A 19,132-nucleotide genomic window follows, 5' to 3' on the forward strand; every position below is an offset into this window, starting at 1 on the left:
CTGGGATACTAGGGATCTCTTGGATCTCTAAGGGTATAGATCCCAACAACACAGCCTCTTGCTGGGACCCCATTTTTTTCCGGAGCATCCGCATTGCTGTTCTTTTCCCGCGGTACACATTTCAGCCTAACCTCTTTGAACTTCCCAATCAGACGCTGTGTACACCTCAAGTATAATTCTGTCCACTATCCTCGAGCTTGAAACCCTCCATTCACCTGGTTTACCACCAACTCTGAGTCACTCTTTACAATTAAGTTCCGCACCTCCATTTCCAGAGAAATCTTCAGGCCATTGATCAATGCTTCGTATTCCGCATCATTATTTGTCACATAGAATTTGAAGTGAATTGCACTCATCAGATGATGGCCTTCCGGAGACATAAGTACTATGCCCGTGCCTGCTCCTCCATTGTTAACTGCTCCACCCACATGCAAAATCCACCAGGGGTATGGAAACTCCTCTAAGACCTCCTTAGTATGAGAGGGATGTAACTTTACCAAAGCCTTATCATCAACCTTAGAGTCAAATTCCAACAAGAAATCAGAGAAAGCCTGCCCTTTGATTGCTGTACGAGGCATATATTCCAAGTAGAACTGTCCCAACTCCACGGCCCATTTTAACATCCTCCCGACGATTATGGCTTGTGAAGGACTTGCCGCAGAGGATATGCTGTACGAACTTCAATTCTATGAGCCTGGAAATATGGGCACAACTTCCTTGATGCAAGAATTAAGGCATAAACCAGCTTCTCCATACTTGTATAGCGAGTTTCAGCATCGTGCAATTGCTTGCTCATATAATACACTGGTGACTGTTGCGTGTCCTCTTCTCTCACTAGCACTGCGCTAATTGAATACTCAGAAACTACAAGGTATAGGATCAGAGACTCCCCATCCAATGGTTTTGACAATATGGGAGGGTTTCCCAGTTGTTCTTTGATCCTCCTAGAAGCTTCCTCACATTCTGGTGTCCATACAAAATCTTTCCCTACCACCTTAATTGCCTTAAAGAATTCCTTGCATTTGTCGGACGATTTAGAAATAAACCGGTTCAGCGCGGCGATCCTTCCAGTTAAGCTTTGCACTTATTTCACATTGGTGGGAGATTTCATGTCTAGAAGTGCCTTAATTTTTGCGGGGTTAGCTTCAATTCCTCTATGGTTGACAATGAACCTGAGAAACTTGCCCGACTCAACACCAAATACACATTTTTGCGAATTCAACTTCATGCGAAACCTCCTTATAATGTTAAACAATTCCATCAAGTGCTCGATATGATCATTTGCTTCCTTCAATTTTACCAACATGTCATCTACATATACTTCCATGGTTATTCCAGTCTGATCCTTGAACATCATGTTCACCAATCATTGGTAGGTTACGCCAGCATTGGTCAACCCAAATGGCATCCCTATGTAACAATATAAACCTCTATCAGTGATGAAGGATGTATGCTCCTGATCGGGGCCGTACATGGGGATTTGATTGTAACCGGAGTATGCATCCATAAAGCTTAACAAGACATGCCCTACCGTCGCGTCAACCAACTGATCAATTCGTGGGAGCGGAAAACTATCCTTTGGGCAAGCTTTGTTGAGATCTGTGAAATCTACACACATCCTCCACTTCCCATTTGGTTTTTTCACAAGCACTGGATTTGCAAGCCATTCGGGGTAAAAAGATTCTTTGATCAAACAAATTTCCAACAATCGATCTACCTCTTCCTTTAATGCTATCGCCTTTTCCCTGCTCACCGGGTGACGCTTTTGTCGTATGCCCGTGCAATTAGGAAAAATATTCAGCCGATGACACATTACCCCTGGGTCGATCCCCACCATGTCCGAATGACTCCATGCGAAGACATCGAGATTTTTAATCAGAAAACGGGTAAGCCTTTCCCTAATTTCATAACTTAGTTGAGATCCCACCTTCAAAACCTTGCTTGAGTCATCTTTATCGACCGAAACAGATGTTGTGTCTTCGGTCGGCCCCGTTTTCTCGGCAGGCATAGGGATCCTGGGATCCAGATCAAAATCAAAGTCCCGGGGGTCCTCCACTTTCATTCCTACATTCGAGGGCGCATCCCTGTATGTGGGAGCATCCACCTCAGGACAAGGCATGTCTTTATGCATTGCAGGTGTGGAGGGCATGCCCTCGTTTTGAGGAGCATCAACCTCAATTTCATTTTCACTTTCCTAGGGCGCATCCTACCTTTGAGGAGCATCCACCTTGAGGTTACTTTCTAGGTTTTATAAAATCTCACTTCTTCCTTCCAACTTTTCTCCATTAACCTCCTTTCTCATAATCCCTTCTGTACGATTCACCATGATTTCCTCCACATGACGGATCCTCGAAACATTCCCCAATATCAAAGCAGAGATCTCGGTGATATGAGTTTCTTCTTCCCCTGGATCTTCCACAAAATAATGGGCATGAACCTCTCCACTTGGTTTTGCCTGAATATCCGCCGCATCTTCAAATGGCAGTCCGTTTCCCTCATACCTTCTCCTGTGAAATTGTTTAACAACCTTGTGATAGCAGTCGCGTGATTCGTATTGCGACCCTCTCAGACTGCCCACTCTATTAGGCATTGGGAACTTTATCATCAAATGATGTATCGAGGTTATCACCCTGAATGCTCGCAACCAAGGTCTGCCCACCAACACATTGTGCGCGGAGTCCTGACTCCTGATCCAACACTTTGAACTCTATCATTTGGGTGACAAACAGAGCTCCTTCCTCATGCGTGATAGGAAGCCTAACCGAACCCATAACTCTTACCGCCTCTCCAGTAAAACTGTAGACGTGTGCATCTTCAAAATTCATGTCACTGTCCGGGAAACCCAATTTCTTGTACGTGCTGTAATACAGGATGTTCACAGAGATCCCGTTGTCCAAGAAGACTCGAGGCACGTTCATTGCCCCAATAAGCATAGTTATTACCAGCGCATCGTTATGAGGATGATATACCCATCTTGACTCTCTTTCCCTGAACGTATTGTCAGCCGATTCCCCTTTGAATATTTTTTGAGGTCTATCTTCCAAGCTATGAATATTGGTAAGTGATGGGTGTCGTGCCTCTCTTGCATTTTTTTCTAATGCCCAATTACTATCACCAACAAATGGGTGTCCCCCAAAATTTTCCCTAATACTACCAGCTCTTTGGAACTTAACCTCCACTGTTTTTCCACGTCCTCCGCCTGTGGGGGATGCCTTTCATCTTTCCCCTTGTCGTCACTTCCTCTGCGTCGTTTCACCTTGTCATTCCACTCCCCCAGATATCCAGCCTTGATCAACTCTTCAATTTCATCTTTTAGGTGACGACACTCGTGGGTGTCGTGACCGGTAGACTCATGGTATTCGCAGTATTTTTTCTTGTCTCTAATCTGCCATAAAGTCAAATGGTCTGGCTTCTTGAAGATTCCTCTATCCTTATTTACCTCAAAGATGTGATCAATGGATGCTGCCAGCGGAGTGTAATTGCTCACCCTCTTTTCATAATTCGACGGTGGGCTCAACTCTCTCCGCACGTTCACGTCATTCACCATATTAGGGCTTCGAGCATTCCGCCGATAATCTGGACTCGCAGATCTGTCTCTCCTCTTAGCTCGTCCCTTGGAGTTGTGGGTATTATCATTATTCTTTGTCTTTGCAAGTGATTGCTCAATCGCTTTGAAGGATTCTGCCTGCGCAAGTACATCAGCTAATGATACAGGGTCCTTTCCTTGGAGGTGTTTCCAGAAATATGTTCCCACGCGCAGACCAGCTATAAGAAGTATTTTCAGTGTCTCATCAGTTGCGCCTCTCACCAAGGTAGACTCCGTGTTGAACCTTTTGAAATACGAAGTCAAGCTTTCCCCTTCCTTCTGTTTCACATTGGTCAGTGTGGTAACAGGCGGCGTATACTGCACTGCAGCCTGGAACTGAGTCAGAAATAAGATTTTCATCTGTTCCAATGATGTGATCACCCCTGGACCAAGTTCTTGGAACCATTGTTGAGCGCCTTCTCTAAAGGTGGCCGCCAGAAGACGGCATCGTGCCAAGTCAGGTACCTGATACACATCCATCTCAATGTTGAAAAACCCCAAGAATTCCACAGGGTCGGATTTTCCATGAAAACGCAAGTCATTAGTTGTGTTCCTTTATCCTTCAGGCAACTCGCTTCCCTCATAACAGCTGAAAAAGGGGATGGAACCTGCGCAGATTCTGTTACCCTACCTCCTTCAAGATGGTTGAGCAACCTCTTAAGATCATTCACATTAAACGTTCCTACTCCAGGAATGGTTTGAACGTTGAGTTGTTGGGGTTGCTCCACAACTTGTTATTGTTCCCCTTGATTACCCCTGGGTGTACCGGTGGATCTCGCTGCCCCTCTCCCTGAGGCTGCGGCTGTGGTATATTGGCATCTTGATTTTGAACATTCCCTCACGCACGAGGTTCCTCTTGGCCGCGTCTCGGTATTTGATTGTTGTTTTGCAACCTTTCTTGAATTTGGACGCCGTCCCGGTCATGAGGACGCGTCCCGAATCCGTTGCCTGTAGCACTGTGAGAAGCCACGGGAACAACAATAGGTGCCTCATCAGTTAAGGGCGTGCCCTATCGTCTCCCATTATATGGCGCCCTTCCCTGTTGGTATCCCATCCTTCCTCATTCATTTCTCTGATAGCCGCGGTCGTAATTTCCAAACCTTCCTCGTGGAGGGGCACGCTCGTGCTGGCGGTGCCACACCTTATTATCCCTTGGATAAGTAGGGGGCACACGCATTGTATCACAGGGCCTCGCTTCTCCACCATTTCCTTCCTTTTGCTATTCTAGCAGCAACATTCTCAAATCGTCATCTTCCAACCTTATGCCAAGCCTTCTCTTTAGGGTTGAAAAATATCTTCATTTTTCATCTTGATTCTGAATATTTTCCGCACGACGACGCTCGTCCATCGTACGCCCAGACCTATGTGGGTGTGGTACAACCTGATTACCGAGACGAGGCCTTTCTTAACTGTTAGTGTCCTCATCAACAAGCTCCACAATAGGCTCTATATCATCAGAATATTCCAAGTGCCGGGGAGTGATTCGTGGGTTTTATCCGCGGGCATCCTGAGCATCTCCTTCAACTACGGGTGCTTTCTCCATGGCGTGGCCACGACGGGGTAAACGACGACCCCTCCTCGTTTTGCGACGCTCCACCGTACTCAGGCTTGAGTGAAAGTTATTCAGAGTATCCCCCATGCGGTACAACTGCTCTAAGATATCAGCGTTGCTGATGAGAACTGGAGGCGTTCCTCCCACATCTGGAGCTCTCGGAGGATCTACCATGTTTCTGGGCACGTACGATTCATGGCGAGTGTAGCCTCCCTCACCCTCTCTTTCAGATCTGCTATCACTTCCATCATAAGAACGTCCATCATGATTGTAATACATCTTTTCCTCCCAAGATTATGATCCTAATCAGCACCCCTCCTTCTAGCGCTAATTTGTTGATGGAGGAATCTGGTAACAATAAAGTTCGAGGTTTCTCGCCGGAAATAAGATCTATGACGGTGGTTCTTGCCGAAAAATCAAGTGGTGTGTGGTGGTTGTATGTCAATCGGTGGCTGATATTGATTAGAGCAAGTGGTGGCTCCTTTTTAGCTCTCAACTTCTTACCCATATCAATGTGCCTATGTACCCTTTATATAGGGATCAAGCCTGACGTAGTTCTTGGGGAACAAGAAATCTAATGGGCTTAGACTTCTTATACCTAGGCCCAGTAGAAGCCCATCCAGAATCCATCTTCCGCTAGCTTTAGGAATGTCCAACTATGAGGCCCAACCGCAAAGGCCCAAGGCTCGTCCGTAATCGTAGGACTTCACGGATAATGCATCTCCCTGCGCAAGGATAACACTCCGCTACAACTATCTCCTTTGATTTACGGACGCAGGTATAGCCACGGTTCACCCCAAATGTCGGACGCGTCCCTGTCCCCCGAATGAGGATAACCCACCAGATAACAGGATAGGTGATCCCAAGCTCTTGGGTGCAAAGTGCAGGATGACTCTCAAGTTCTCCAGCGAGGACACCCGTTGAATACAAGAACAGAGCTCCCAAAGCACAAACCAAAGTTAACCCCACATCCCCAACGAGGACACCCGTTGAATACAGGAAGAGGCCTTTAATCATCAGGCATACCCCTGGAGGCCTTCAAGCTTTTCGCGGATATCCCCCCTCCTTGATCGACTCAAGGAGGGAATTCTTCAAAAAATACCTACAACAAACATATTAGTAAAAATACAATCTTCATCATCTTTCCATCAAAGGATGCGTCATCCGTCTTAGGTGCGTCTTGTCCTTCATGCAACTAATATTGACCTCTAGCATTCACTTCCCATATGGACGCGGCCTAAACCTCTGAACACGCGCACCAACCTTTATTGCTAAAGGACCACAAATGCTAGATACTTTCACCATGGTGGACGCATCCCATATACCTGGACGCACTATGCCCTGGGTATGTGCTCCCAAACTTTCTCATCATAAGACCATCCTTCGTAAAATACCCCCACAAAGGTGGGCGCGTCCTTGGAGCCTAGGCGCGTCCTCTTATCGTAATGCAACACCGATTTTGACCGTAACTAACCCGCGTTTGACCCGAGTTGTTCCTAATACCAAAATTTGGGTATAACGCCATGTTAAGAATCGTAAGAGCCCAATCAAAAAAAAGGCTAATGTGTGTTGAGGATGGTTAAAATTGTGGTCCTTTGAAGATGACAAACTTGATGAAAATATAAAGATCAGTACTAAAATCGTATATAACATGAGAACCACATCCATGGTATCATCTAGGAGGTCTAGTATTTAACTTAAAGAAAAGTTTTACTTGCATTATTAGAATTCTTGAGAATATTAAATTTAACAACGAATAAAACTTGTTTACAAAGTTATTCTACACAATATTATTGGTGCAAGAATTCTTGAGAATATTAAGTTTTTTATACTATAAATCAGCTTATTTAATTAGTCCAAATTCCACACTCTGGTTTAGTTGAAATCACTAACAGAAGATCTCCAAATCTGAACCAGGCCCTAATTTTATTTTTACAAGTGATTTCCATGGTAGTAATATTTTTACAGTACTAATGAATATTTATCACCTTAGATGTAGAGAGTTTATAGAAAGAATCTAGATTAAGCTACAAATGATAACATGAGATACATCAAGCTACAAATGCAGATTGACCTTGAGGTGCCAACTTCGTAAAATATCGTCACTGCCTGAAGTGAAGGCCTTTCACCCTACAGTCCTACACTAATCACTCAACTTATTACCATGATTAAATTTACAACTTTAAGGTGGAAGATTATTCGTACTGTAGCTTGACAAAGGTACTACTAGCATCAATCTAGCAAATCTGATTGTTTTCTTCTTTGATTTTCGGATTCCTATGAATCACCTGTGATGGATTATGGAGTTATTACTTGGCATTCACCCAAACTAACAGAAAAAATTGTCCATTTATTCTGAAACATATTTATCTAACACATCAAAATGACTGATAACTGATAATGTTCAACAATTTGGCCAATGGTCCGGAGTATATGACTTGTCCTCCTCTTATCAAAAACAACATCTTACACACATTTGAACCGTTATCAGATGAAAACAAAATCATAAGAAATATTAGAATCAGGTACAACATTTGAATCAACAATCGACATTACAATTCTATGGAAAGAAGAGATATATTGATCTAGAAAAGACTAGGTGTTAATAGCCAAAGGTCAATTCATAAATTATTCTCTCGGAAATTTAATATATAAAGGAAAATATAAGTGGCGAATATGCAGGGAAGCGGAAATTTTGCATATATAGAACTGCTGTTGCACAGGCACATATATGCAAAAATAGTCAATTATTTTATTAAAAGCTCGGTGTTTCCTAGTTCCCATACCACCTCCAAGTTTATAATCTCTTTGTGCAAAACCCTTAGGTTGTGTTCACTGGGAATGAATGGAATGGAACAGGGATGAAATGAGATAGGGAATGGAATGAGGCAGGAATGGAATAGTGATGGATTGGAATGGCCATTCCATTCTTATGTCTACTTGTTCAAAATTTTTCGGACGGAATGGAATGAAATATTTTATTTTTTTATTACTTTTGTTCCAATTGAATTGATATAACAATCATTTTATTTATTTTTTATGTAAAATTTGATTTTATACTAGTTATAGTAATTTCACTGTTACAATATCAATCGAGCTATCATCAACATGACCTTGTTATAATTCATATATCAATTTTTTTAAAGAAAACAAAGATCAACCAATCACTTATTTTGCTTTTGAGAAATGAAATAATTATATTTTAATAGCCAAAATAAAAACTGTACACCAATAATAGAAACTCATAATTTTTACCCTAACTTTCGCATTTGCAAATGGACAGAAGAAGTAAAACAAACCAAAAGTGAAATAAAAAACACCAATTCTAGATATAGAGGGACAAAGTTTCCTGCAATACTGTGAGAACATATAGTTGCATGATTTAAAATACTAGGGATTAATGCAAAACAACATCCACAAGGTCGGGTTACCGAGTCTAATTTCAGAACAAGCAAATTCATAGAATAAGTCCAGGAGCCAAGTCTGCCAGCATAAATGAGTACTGAACACACAAAATAAAATAACCATACTTGCCATTATATTTTACCAGAGAGAATAGCATCGACAAGTTTCTTCTTCTCTTCATCTGATGCTCCGAAAAAATACCATCAAATTCTCGCTATCAGCTATTTTCTTTGCGGCCTTAAATTTTTTCACAACATCAATGTCAGAAATCTTTGACAACTCCTCCATTAATTTTTCTTTTTTTCCAAATTCTGACTTTCTACAGCAATAAGCAATCTTGTCGAACTCGCAAACTCAGCTGCTATTACTTTAGTAGAACTAGCAAACTCAGCAGCTATCAGTTTTGAAGCGTTATACATTGCTTCAATCATTGGATCAGCATCGACTTTCCTTTTCTTAGAGCCTTTCCGACATGTAGACTCATCAAAATTCTGCATCATTGACTCATCATCAGGCAAGTCAGCGAATGCTCTTTGAGTAGCAGTTTAATCTGCATTAATTTCTTTTTCTGCCTCAAATGCACTCTCAGCATGACGACCTGTTGCTCTGTCCTTGCCAAATATTGTTGAAAGATCACCAAAATGCGGGAATGACGTGCTCTTCCATTTTACAGCCCCAGGATGTGCCTTTAAGACAACAAAAAAGAAACAAAAAAGACAACATAATAAGAGACTCAGAGAGTTAAAAAAATAAAAAAATACCGTGTAAGCAGATATTAACTTATTGACATTTCAAAAGGCAGAAACAAACATTGCAAATAGGACTGTCCATGATCTATATGCAACCAGGTTGCATTATGTAATTATTTTTCTCTGATTTGCTTCACCATTTCCATATTTCTTCTCTTAATTTTCTGGATTCTCTGTCTTTTAATTCTATTTATTTCCATAATTCATAAGGTAAAAGGTCTAAATTTTATATTACTTAATTCCTAAACTTATTATCATATTACTCAACCTTAGACAAAATCAGGTTACTAAATGAACATCCTGACTCTTACATATTTGACTATTTTTGCTACCTGATTTTAATATTCAAGAAGCAAAAGAACCTGAATCTAATGAACTATTATTTTGGAAATGAATCCAAGGTTTAGGGTCCAAAATCAAGAAAAAATACCACAACATTCTAATAATTTTGATTGAGTACATGGTGCAAAGAGCAGAAAGCAGTAAAATCACTCTCAAATCTCAACTAAACCAGTTTCATGCATAAAGTTATATAATGAAAATGTTGAAAGTATCTCCATAATCAGAAATCTAAAAAAACAAATATATAGCAAGTAATTAATGGGATCATATCTCTTTACTAATTTACACTGGTACGCAGCCCTGAACAAAACAAGCAGTTAATAATAGCAAAACAATACAACCAGACACAAATCACTAAAATATATCCTGCAATGAAAAATCTCCGATAATATATTTCTTATAATGTAAAATGAGTCAGCTGCAAAGTAGGTACACGAAGAACTGTTGCATGTTCAAGGATAAAAAAAGAAGAAGCAAGAAGATTCAAATCGCATTATTAATGGTTGAGGCAGTAACATTACAAGATCCAACTTTAAGCCCTTCAAACAAATTAACTTTTTCTTCCTACTCTTTTGTAATGGAAAATATTTAACATAATTTATATCAAAAGATTGTAGAATAATAAGAATATATAATTGTATACAAGAAATAATCAAGAAATAAAAACACAAGAAATTCAAGAAACCCAAATGGGTCAGTGTAAATCTAACTAAAATGAAAAAAGATGAAAACTTTGAATCAAAGAAAATGAAAATGAAAAATGGGTCAGTGTAAATCTAACTATACCAGTGTTTGCCTGTTTGGTATGCATATAACATCTTCAGAAAATCAGATAGTACATCTGTTTACTGAAAAAGAAAAACGGTGAGTAAAAAGAATTATATAAATGTATATTTAAACTTTGGGAGTGCTGCTACTTAATGTGATACACTGAAATCCTACTTGCTAGTTGGTACCATTTTCATTATATTTAGTTATGGTTGATGCCTAAGATTTTTTGTTGTTCACACATGTTAATAACTATTATTTTAATCCAAGGCCACATTGACCTACTCGAGATGATTAAATTTATGAATATGATTCCAGACTATTAATTTGACACAACAAGAGCTCGGTGCATCAAACTTTGCCAATTTACATTATTAACATTGTCACGATATATGTTAGTACTGATAACAGAGAAGCTACATATGGAGATAAAACATACATATCTAGGTTCTCAAGTATTATTACATAATTAGTAGTACATAAGGAAGAAGCTATTGTTGTACACCAAAGTTACAGTCTAAAAAGAAATAGAAGAAATGAATGCTTGGTAACCAATGTGATACACCAAAGTGAAATACACAATCATCCAATATAAAGGCTTTGTGAGTTTTAATTTTACAGTTGCGTAAATTAATATCTTTAAGCACAAAAGTGGTTACTGTCCAGTAATATAAACTTTAATACCAGTAAAATTACAAACATACCTTAACGTATGAATCCCATACATCTTTTGGTGCCGTAACAACTTGACTTTCAGGGTCCCAACCGAATCCAGATGTGCTTCCAAATCTTAGTTCATACACAGCTTGTGACGCCCTCAATCTCGGGGTTAGGAAATGAGGACCCACACACCTTTAATCTAATAATTAAATAAGCATAAACCCCGATTAACTACTAACAAGATCAAACAGGATAAAGTATGAGACAAGATTATAACTACCAATCATAAAATATAACTTACAACCCCAAAATAATATTAAATAAACATAATCGATTTCAGCTTGGAACCGACAGATAACCCATTGTATCTTTACAATTTTCCTTCTAAGCGCTTGCTCACTCAGAAATACCACTACCTGCTCTGGCAACCGGAAGCCCTCAATACGATAGGGACCACGAGGTACGCTCTTACGAGCAGTGCGCCTAAGCCTGGCCATCTTCTTGCTTAACTGCCATGGTTAGATTGAACAAAACATATGAGTATAAAACTCAGCAAGTAATTATAAAGCAGTTCTACGAAATGAAATCCACAATATACTTTACCAATCTCAGGGCATTCTACTTTATTTGTTCTAGGTAGCAGATTTCCATCTTTTGGGTTAGGGAAGGGATTATGAAGGAAAAATGTGAGGCTTCCAAGGAACAAGGCTCAAAGCAAGGTAAAAACCGACATTCATCACAAATCATTAAAGGATCAGAACAGATCTTTTAGAAAAAGGAAAGCAACAATATTTCACTATACGGAATCAGTTATATGATCAATAGATTAAAATCAGGGTTATCGAGCTTTAAGCTTCACATTATCACAATCAACTCTTTTCAAAGCGATATAAACCATTTTTCATTTTTAAGAATCAATTACTGAACAGGAAGTTTCAATTCCTTTTTAAAAGAAATCAATATATAACCCTTGATTGGATCTCTTTATCTACTCATTTCATTATAATACGGGTGATCAGCCCGTACCGACCTCCATCCGGTCTTCAAGGTACCAATCGGCATAATTTCATCCTTAAGTCGGACTAGCCCCGCTAGCCTCTTACCATGACTGGACTAGTCCCACTAGCCTCTTACGTCCCAATCCAATCCATCAGGAATTCGTTTGGAAAACCTTGAGTTGGAAAAGTAGGTTTTCTAAATTCATTTTATCATTATCAAGAATATGAAATCATTCAGACTCTTTCGAGTCGAAACTCATTCTTAAGTCAAATTTCAAGAAATCAAAGTTAAGGAAGTGATTCAAACACAAGCAAGGAACAACTCTAAGGATTCTGAATCAAGGATAACAAGGTATTTAAATTAGAAGGATCAATATCTGTTTCAGGGATCAATAGGAAATATGGTGATCAAGAAATAAGGTATCATTACAAGGGGTTCGTAAAGATAATTATAGGGTTTATAACACTTCATGGCTTAACAAATAACTGAACAGAAAAGAGAGGTTACCAAAGGGTCGAATCAATAAGCTTATCAATAATATTTTAACAAGATCAAAGACATGGTATCTCAAGTCATTAACAGGGGTTCATTAATTAAACAGTTCCATACTCTATATGGAATGAACAATAACCTCTCTATAACCATTTTCACAAGTACTGAGAGTTACTTGCTTGAATTCGCTTTCCTGAAGGTTGAACTACTGCCACCTAGCATACCCTTTCCTTTCCTAGCCTGAACGCCCTCACGCTCCGAATCTACAATAAAACCAAAATATTAATCAGTTTCTCAACTCTCGTTCCCGGAATGATTACTCAATACGATAGCTCGATTATACCCTTAACTCGAATATGCGAGTATATCTTCTACACATAAGCACATAGCACATCACACGTCATATACTTTACTCTTAACCTTTACACCTTTATATACTCGAAAATCGACTTATAAACATCCTTATCTCAACTCGAAGTCAAATCATACTTTATATTAGTACACATAGCTCTTTATACTTGGAATTCTTATACGAATAAACAAATGACAGAACTTACAATAACGACCCTAAAGTCATCTTTAAACCAACACGACAACCATAGTTAACACAAATCAATCATCCCCTTTCTTTTATACTTTAATTCGAACCAAACATAGCAAATCAAGCAAAATCTTACATACAATCCTTAACTAATCTTCATGATCAATTCAAACACTTAAATTCGAATTTGACCATTTTAACTACTATAAACCATTCGGCCATTCTATAAACATCACCCAAGATCAAGTAAATTTTTATACCAAATCCATATAACATATAATCAATTAAACATTCACTTAATCCAACTTAATATTCCCATTAAAAATTACCATATCATTCGGATTTTCAAGAACAACCAACATGCATTCAATTTTTGATCTAATACATAGCATGCAAGCATCAGTCCATGGTTTAATCCTAAATTCTAATGAATCCAAGCAAGAACAACACACCAATTTAATTATTCTTTCTTTATCAATAAAAATTCGAACCAAGGCAACTTATAATCTCATATTTATATTCGAATTTCTCATCTCTAATTCCATTAAACACTCTATTTAACTTATCATTTTCAAACAACCATCAAACAATCATTTTTATCAACTCTAATCAATCCCTTTTTGATAAACCAAAGCCCTATGCGGCTTTTATATCAAATAAACACATGCATGGCCTAATTTAGCTTTAAATTCATCTAATCATTCAAATCAAATCATAATTCATAGATTTAAACTTCAACAACTCATTCCTAATAAGCAATTATCAACTTAACTTTTAGAAATCAAAACCCTTTTTGAAATTCAAACAAACCAAGCATGCAAACACCAAAAATCAAGTTTTGTGGAATTAGAGTTCAGTTTTACCATCATAACTCACCACCGGTTCACCGCAGTTCATCACCGGTGGCGGTGGTTTCTCGGTGGTGCCCCATTTCGGGGTTTCCAACCTTGAAACCTCCGATTTATGCACACACAAGGCACATGCAAGACTCATTTAGCTTTGATAATCATTTTTCAATCATAAAATCACCTCCTTAAGCACATATTAGATCATATATACATACGTACACACGCATCAAGCATGAACACACACACACACACATCGAGCTTGCATGCAAGTGGATACACACACATGCACACTCTAATACCTACTTATATGTGTTTATCAAGAGATTTTGAGAAGAATTGGTGAGATTTATCAAGGGAACAAGTAGTATACCAAGAGAGAAAATAAAGCCGAGAGAGAGAGAGAGAGAGAGAGAGAGAGAGAGAGAGATAGAGAGAGAGAGATAGAGAGAGAGAGAGTAGCCGAGAGAGAGAGTGAGAAAGAAAGAGAGAAAAGAGAGAATGGTGTGCACGGGGAAAAAGAAAAGGAAGGAGGGGAGGATGAGTTTATAAATAATAAGGACAAGGGCAATTTAGTACTTCTCTAATTCCCTTTTTAAATTGATTTTCCTTTCTCTTTTTACTCCCATAGAATATTGGTGGAATAATGAATATATCTCTCTCAGAAAGTTGAAAATTATAGTGATTGACAATTTTAAAACATAGATCTCGAAATTAGCTTTCCAACCATTACTCATAATAAGATTTTGAGCGTACGGTTGATTTTATATGATTTTCGCAAGTTCGCTTTAATAATAACATTTTTCCACATAAAAATCAATTTAAAACGCAATGACCACCAAATAAATCCGTTCATCATTTTTAAAAAGTCTGTAGGATTATTATGAAGATAACAGAACAAATCCCATGCTTTTATCTTACTCAAATAATTTTATAAAAATGCGCGAATGTTAAATAAACCTTTATTTAAATCAAATAATTCCCTTAAATCCATAAAAATGTCAACAGATTACGTAATCATGCATACAGACAAGTAAGCACACATACGAACACGTCCCAACTCATGTCTGATCATAAAATTTATCTTTCTTTAATATTATTCCCTACGCGTTCCGGGTCACGTTCAGCCTGGCGGCCCGACGCTCAGCGTTTCAATTACGCTTCTCAATATCGACCGACACGTCACTAGGACGAAATACTTTACTTAAACATTTCATTTCACACAAAAACACATACTTCACATTTTAAATATCTTAACCCCTTTTTAGGACGGGTTCCGTTCTACCTGACGGCCCGACAATACAACTTAACTCCTAAGCTGACTCTTTAAATTGGAACGCTTTTATTTACGCTCCTAGACTCTAATATATAGAAAAGGCAATTAATCAACACTTAATCACACAATTATAATCACTTCACATAAATCACACTTTATTGACTTAATTACATTGCAAAATTCTCAGTCGTCACACAGCTGTGAAGTCCTTCTTGAGTGTCTTTAGTCGATATTCAATGTGCGGCTTTCCTTTCAGACCTGAAGCAGGGATTTTGGTATTTAATGAGCTTTCCAGAAAATCTAGATATCCCGACTTAAAACCATTGTCTGCTTTACATGCTCCATTGTTCACCAATTCTAGAAGAGATTCAATCAGTGTTCCATCTTCATTTTCGGTCCATTTCCTCTTATTCTTTCCAACACCTCGTTCTACGGTGTCAACTCTTGATTCCATACCTGCAAATTACTATAAATGTACAAAATAATTTCTGGTCAGTCATTTGACACCAGAAATATTATCTTCTGGGCAATCAATTAAAAATTGTATTCCATACATTTAAAAAGAAACCAATCTAGCCACTAATATTTGTAGTGCAGTAAGAAAATATTCTGAAAATCAGAAAGGTATCCAAATCCAAAAGGGATATACTTAATTAAACATTAAATTAGCAATATTTCACTCATTAAGTACAAGTCACAAATCAACATCACTATTTAATTCCACCGATTAAACATTGAATTAGCAAGATTCTCTCTAAATGATGTCCATTCATTATAAGCACCAATAGTTGTAATATGTTCTCCGACAAACTCATGTTCATTTTGTGGCTCATTTTCATCCTCGCTTCCTTCCTCATCAAACTCGATCTCATCTTGAGCAAACGACATCTCAGTCCTTATGTAATTGTGAAGAATGCAACATGCCAAGACAATCCAATTTTGTGTCTTTACGGGATAAAATGATGGACTTCTGAGAATTGACCACCTCTTTTTTAAGATACCAAAGCACCTCTCAACAACATTCCTAGCCATCGAGTGCCTCATATTAAAATATTCACGAGCGGAGGTGGGCCCATTCTCATCATCCCAATCATTCAAATGATACTTAAGCCCTCTATAGGGTGCCAAATAGCCTTCCCCATTAGAATTTTTGGCATCTATTAGATAGTAGGTACCTTCATAATAATAAGAAAATTATGTCATTTAAAGTTATCTTTTATGTATTCAAACAAATAACAAAAATGTAATTAATTACCACCTGGGATAATTAATCCATGTCTATGTATGGCATCCCTAAGAACTCTACCATCTGCAGCTGAACCTTCCCAACCAGTTAACACATACTGGAATAGTAAATTTGGTGAACAAGCTGCAAGAACATTTGTTGTAATTTCACCTCTCCTATTTCTGTACTTTGGTCTCTCTTCTACAGGAATAGTCATCTTAATATGTGTCCCATCCAAGGCTCCCAAACAATTATATAAGGCAATTATTATAATGAATTAATCATCAACATACATGATATGAAAATAATACAAAATTATTATATATTGAATTACTATATATTGAGTATACCTTAAAATACTTCCACTTATGATCGGTTGAATTGCTTTGAATCGGTTCAGGTTTCTTGAAATAATCTCCTTGCAATCTCAAAACCCCATTTAATACCTCATGAAAAAACCTACTAATCGATTGTTTGGACCTTTGAAAGTGGGTGTGAATACCTAGCATTTTTGCGTGGTTTCCTAATATATATAAAAACATTGTAACTTTTTCGACTATATCAACATTCTTACTTTCTTTTACATAACCTCTAGACTCCAATATGGAACACAATTAATAAAATGACCTTTTATCCATCCGAAGGTTTTCAAGACAACTAGAAGGACTTTCATGAATTAACCTATAAATATATTGTCTTCTCTCCAATTTCAAAATAGTATATCGTTCCCTCACAGTTTTCTTCTTCATTAAATATATTAGTTGAAAAATCATATTAACCGATACAATCATTCACATCCACATTGTGTATATTAATATAACCTTTTTCTTTCGAATATGTTGAACTGTACTTAATGGAACTCGTGCCATCAGCTGCTGCATTTAATTAAAAATATGAAAAATATCAAGACACAATGACAATTTACACGTAATTTTGCTTAAACGTAACACATGATAATACTTCCGGTGTTAAAGCACATCAAAATTCATATAAATAAAGCTGAACTTTCAGTAATTTTTTGAGTAACCTAGATCTTATACCAATTAAAGAGCTAAAATCAGTTTATATATATATATACAAAGAAGAACAAACAAATGGCAGAGAATAGATTTAACACAGATAATTGTATACATACATATATACTACATATACACACACGTATTACATATCTAAAAATTACAAAGAATCGAGCTAATTATTGAAATTCAATTGAAACTAGAGTTTGAAATTGAAAACGTACTTGATTATAGGTATGAAGATGATGAAATAGAGGGGAGGCGATGAGATGAAACGATATGTGTGAGGCGAGATGCAAGAATTTAAAATCGCCGAAGAAACGATAAAGTCGGGCTTAGATCGGAATGAAAATATCCCACATGTACTGAAATGAATAGTTTTGGAGGTTTAGTTGGACATTGGAATGGGCTCAGAATGACTCATTCTATTCCCTGGGCCCAAACAAACAACTTATTTTTCATTCCAGTAGAAATGGGTCATTCCATTCAGGCCCAAAATCATTCCATTTCACTGAAGTGAACACAACCTTAGTTTTGTTCAAGTTTGAACTGAAGTTTTGTTCAAATTTTAGAGGAATGCTCAGTTTTAGCTTTTAAACTTAAGTTTTAAGAGCTAAGTTTCAAATTTAAGTTTTAGGAGTTAGTTAACGAGCTCAGTTTAAGCTTTAAGTATTGAGCTTAAAGTTCATGTTCAAGATTAAGTTTTCAAGATCAAAATTTAATATTCAAACTTCAAGTTTATGTTTATAGTTGCAGTTCAGTTCAAAGTTTTTCATGCGATTCATTTTCTAGTAACAGGCAGTGCACATCCTGGTGCCCTACCAGTATGTACAACATTTTAAGTTCCCAAGACAGATCAGCCTCTTCAAATTGATATTAAATATATGGTGCCTAATATTAATTCCCTTAAAGATCCAGTCAATAATTAGACATACGATAATTTATTCCAACTATGAAAAAAACCCGATATCAGACTCCATCGGCAAAGAATCAAATAACGGATAAAAAATAGTGGGCTAAAAAAAAAGATAAATCTACACAGTAATAACATTTGTAGTTGTCCAGGCACATCAAATAATAGATTTGCCCATTTACACCAATAATACCAGGTCTAAAAGATATCTGCATAAACCTTCCCAATAAACATTATATCAGGAACAACAAACATAAAACTGCATTATTCTGCCAGTAGGAATCAAAATTAAGCCCAGCCACCATTGAAAAATGAACCACATTTCCCTGATCAAAGACTTCCCATATGCTAAACCCATACTGAGGTCCAGGAAATTGAAATATAAGATTACTAGTTGTCACTAAAACCAATCACATCTGATAACGACCAAGAAACTTATATAACCTTCCATCCGATTTGATGAAACTACAGTAGTGAGATAGAACATGTGAATAACACTTGGTTATATGAAATAAACCAGAAGCCTGGCGAGTCCATGTCAATATGGCCACACTATAGGCAATTATACAACCACATTCCTGGCCTAAGATAAACTGAAATTATAACACCCTCTCTAAAAATCTGCAGCAATCCACTCCCCTTAAAATTTAACCGTAAAGAGTTTCAATCTCAACACACACAACCGTAATCCTCATAAAAATAACAAAGCAGAGAAAAACTAAGAAAAAATAATATTTCTTCCTTTTTCCACTACAAGTAAATT

At 37.6% G+C, this 19,132-nt stretch overlaps 1 protein-coding gene across 1 annotated transcript; it reads right to left on the reverse strand.

The window, feature by feature from the left end:
• Positions 1-3,094: 3,094 nt before the first annotated feature.
• On the reverse strand, positions 3,095-4,066 carry LOC141687513 (uncharacterized). The gene has a single exon (XM_074492818.1). The coding sequence runs from the start codon at positions 4,064-4,066 to the stop codon at positions 3,095-3,097; it is 972 nt and encodes a 323-aa protein (XP_074348919.1).
• Positions 4,067-19,132: the final 15,066 nt, after the last annotated feature.

Source organism: Apium graveolens, chromosome 2, assembly GCF_009905375.1.
Source record: "Apium graveolens cultivar Ventura chromosome 2, ASM990537v1, whole genome shotgun sequence".
In the NCBI taxonomy this organism is placed as follows: domain Eukaryota; kingdom Viridiplantae; phylum Streptophyta; class Magnoliopsida; order Apiales; family Apiaceae; genus Apium; species Apium graveolens.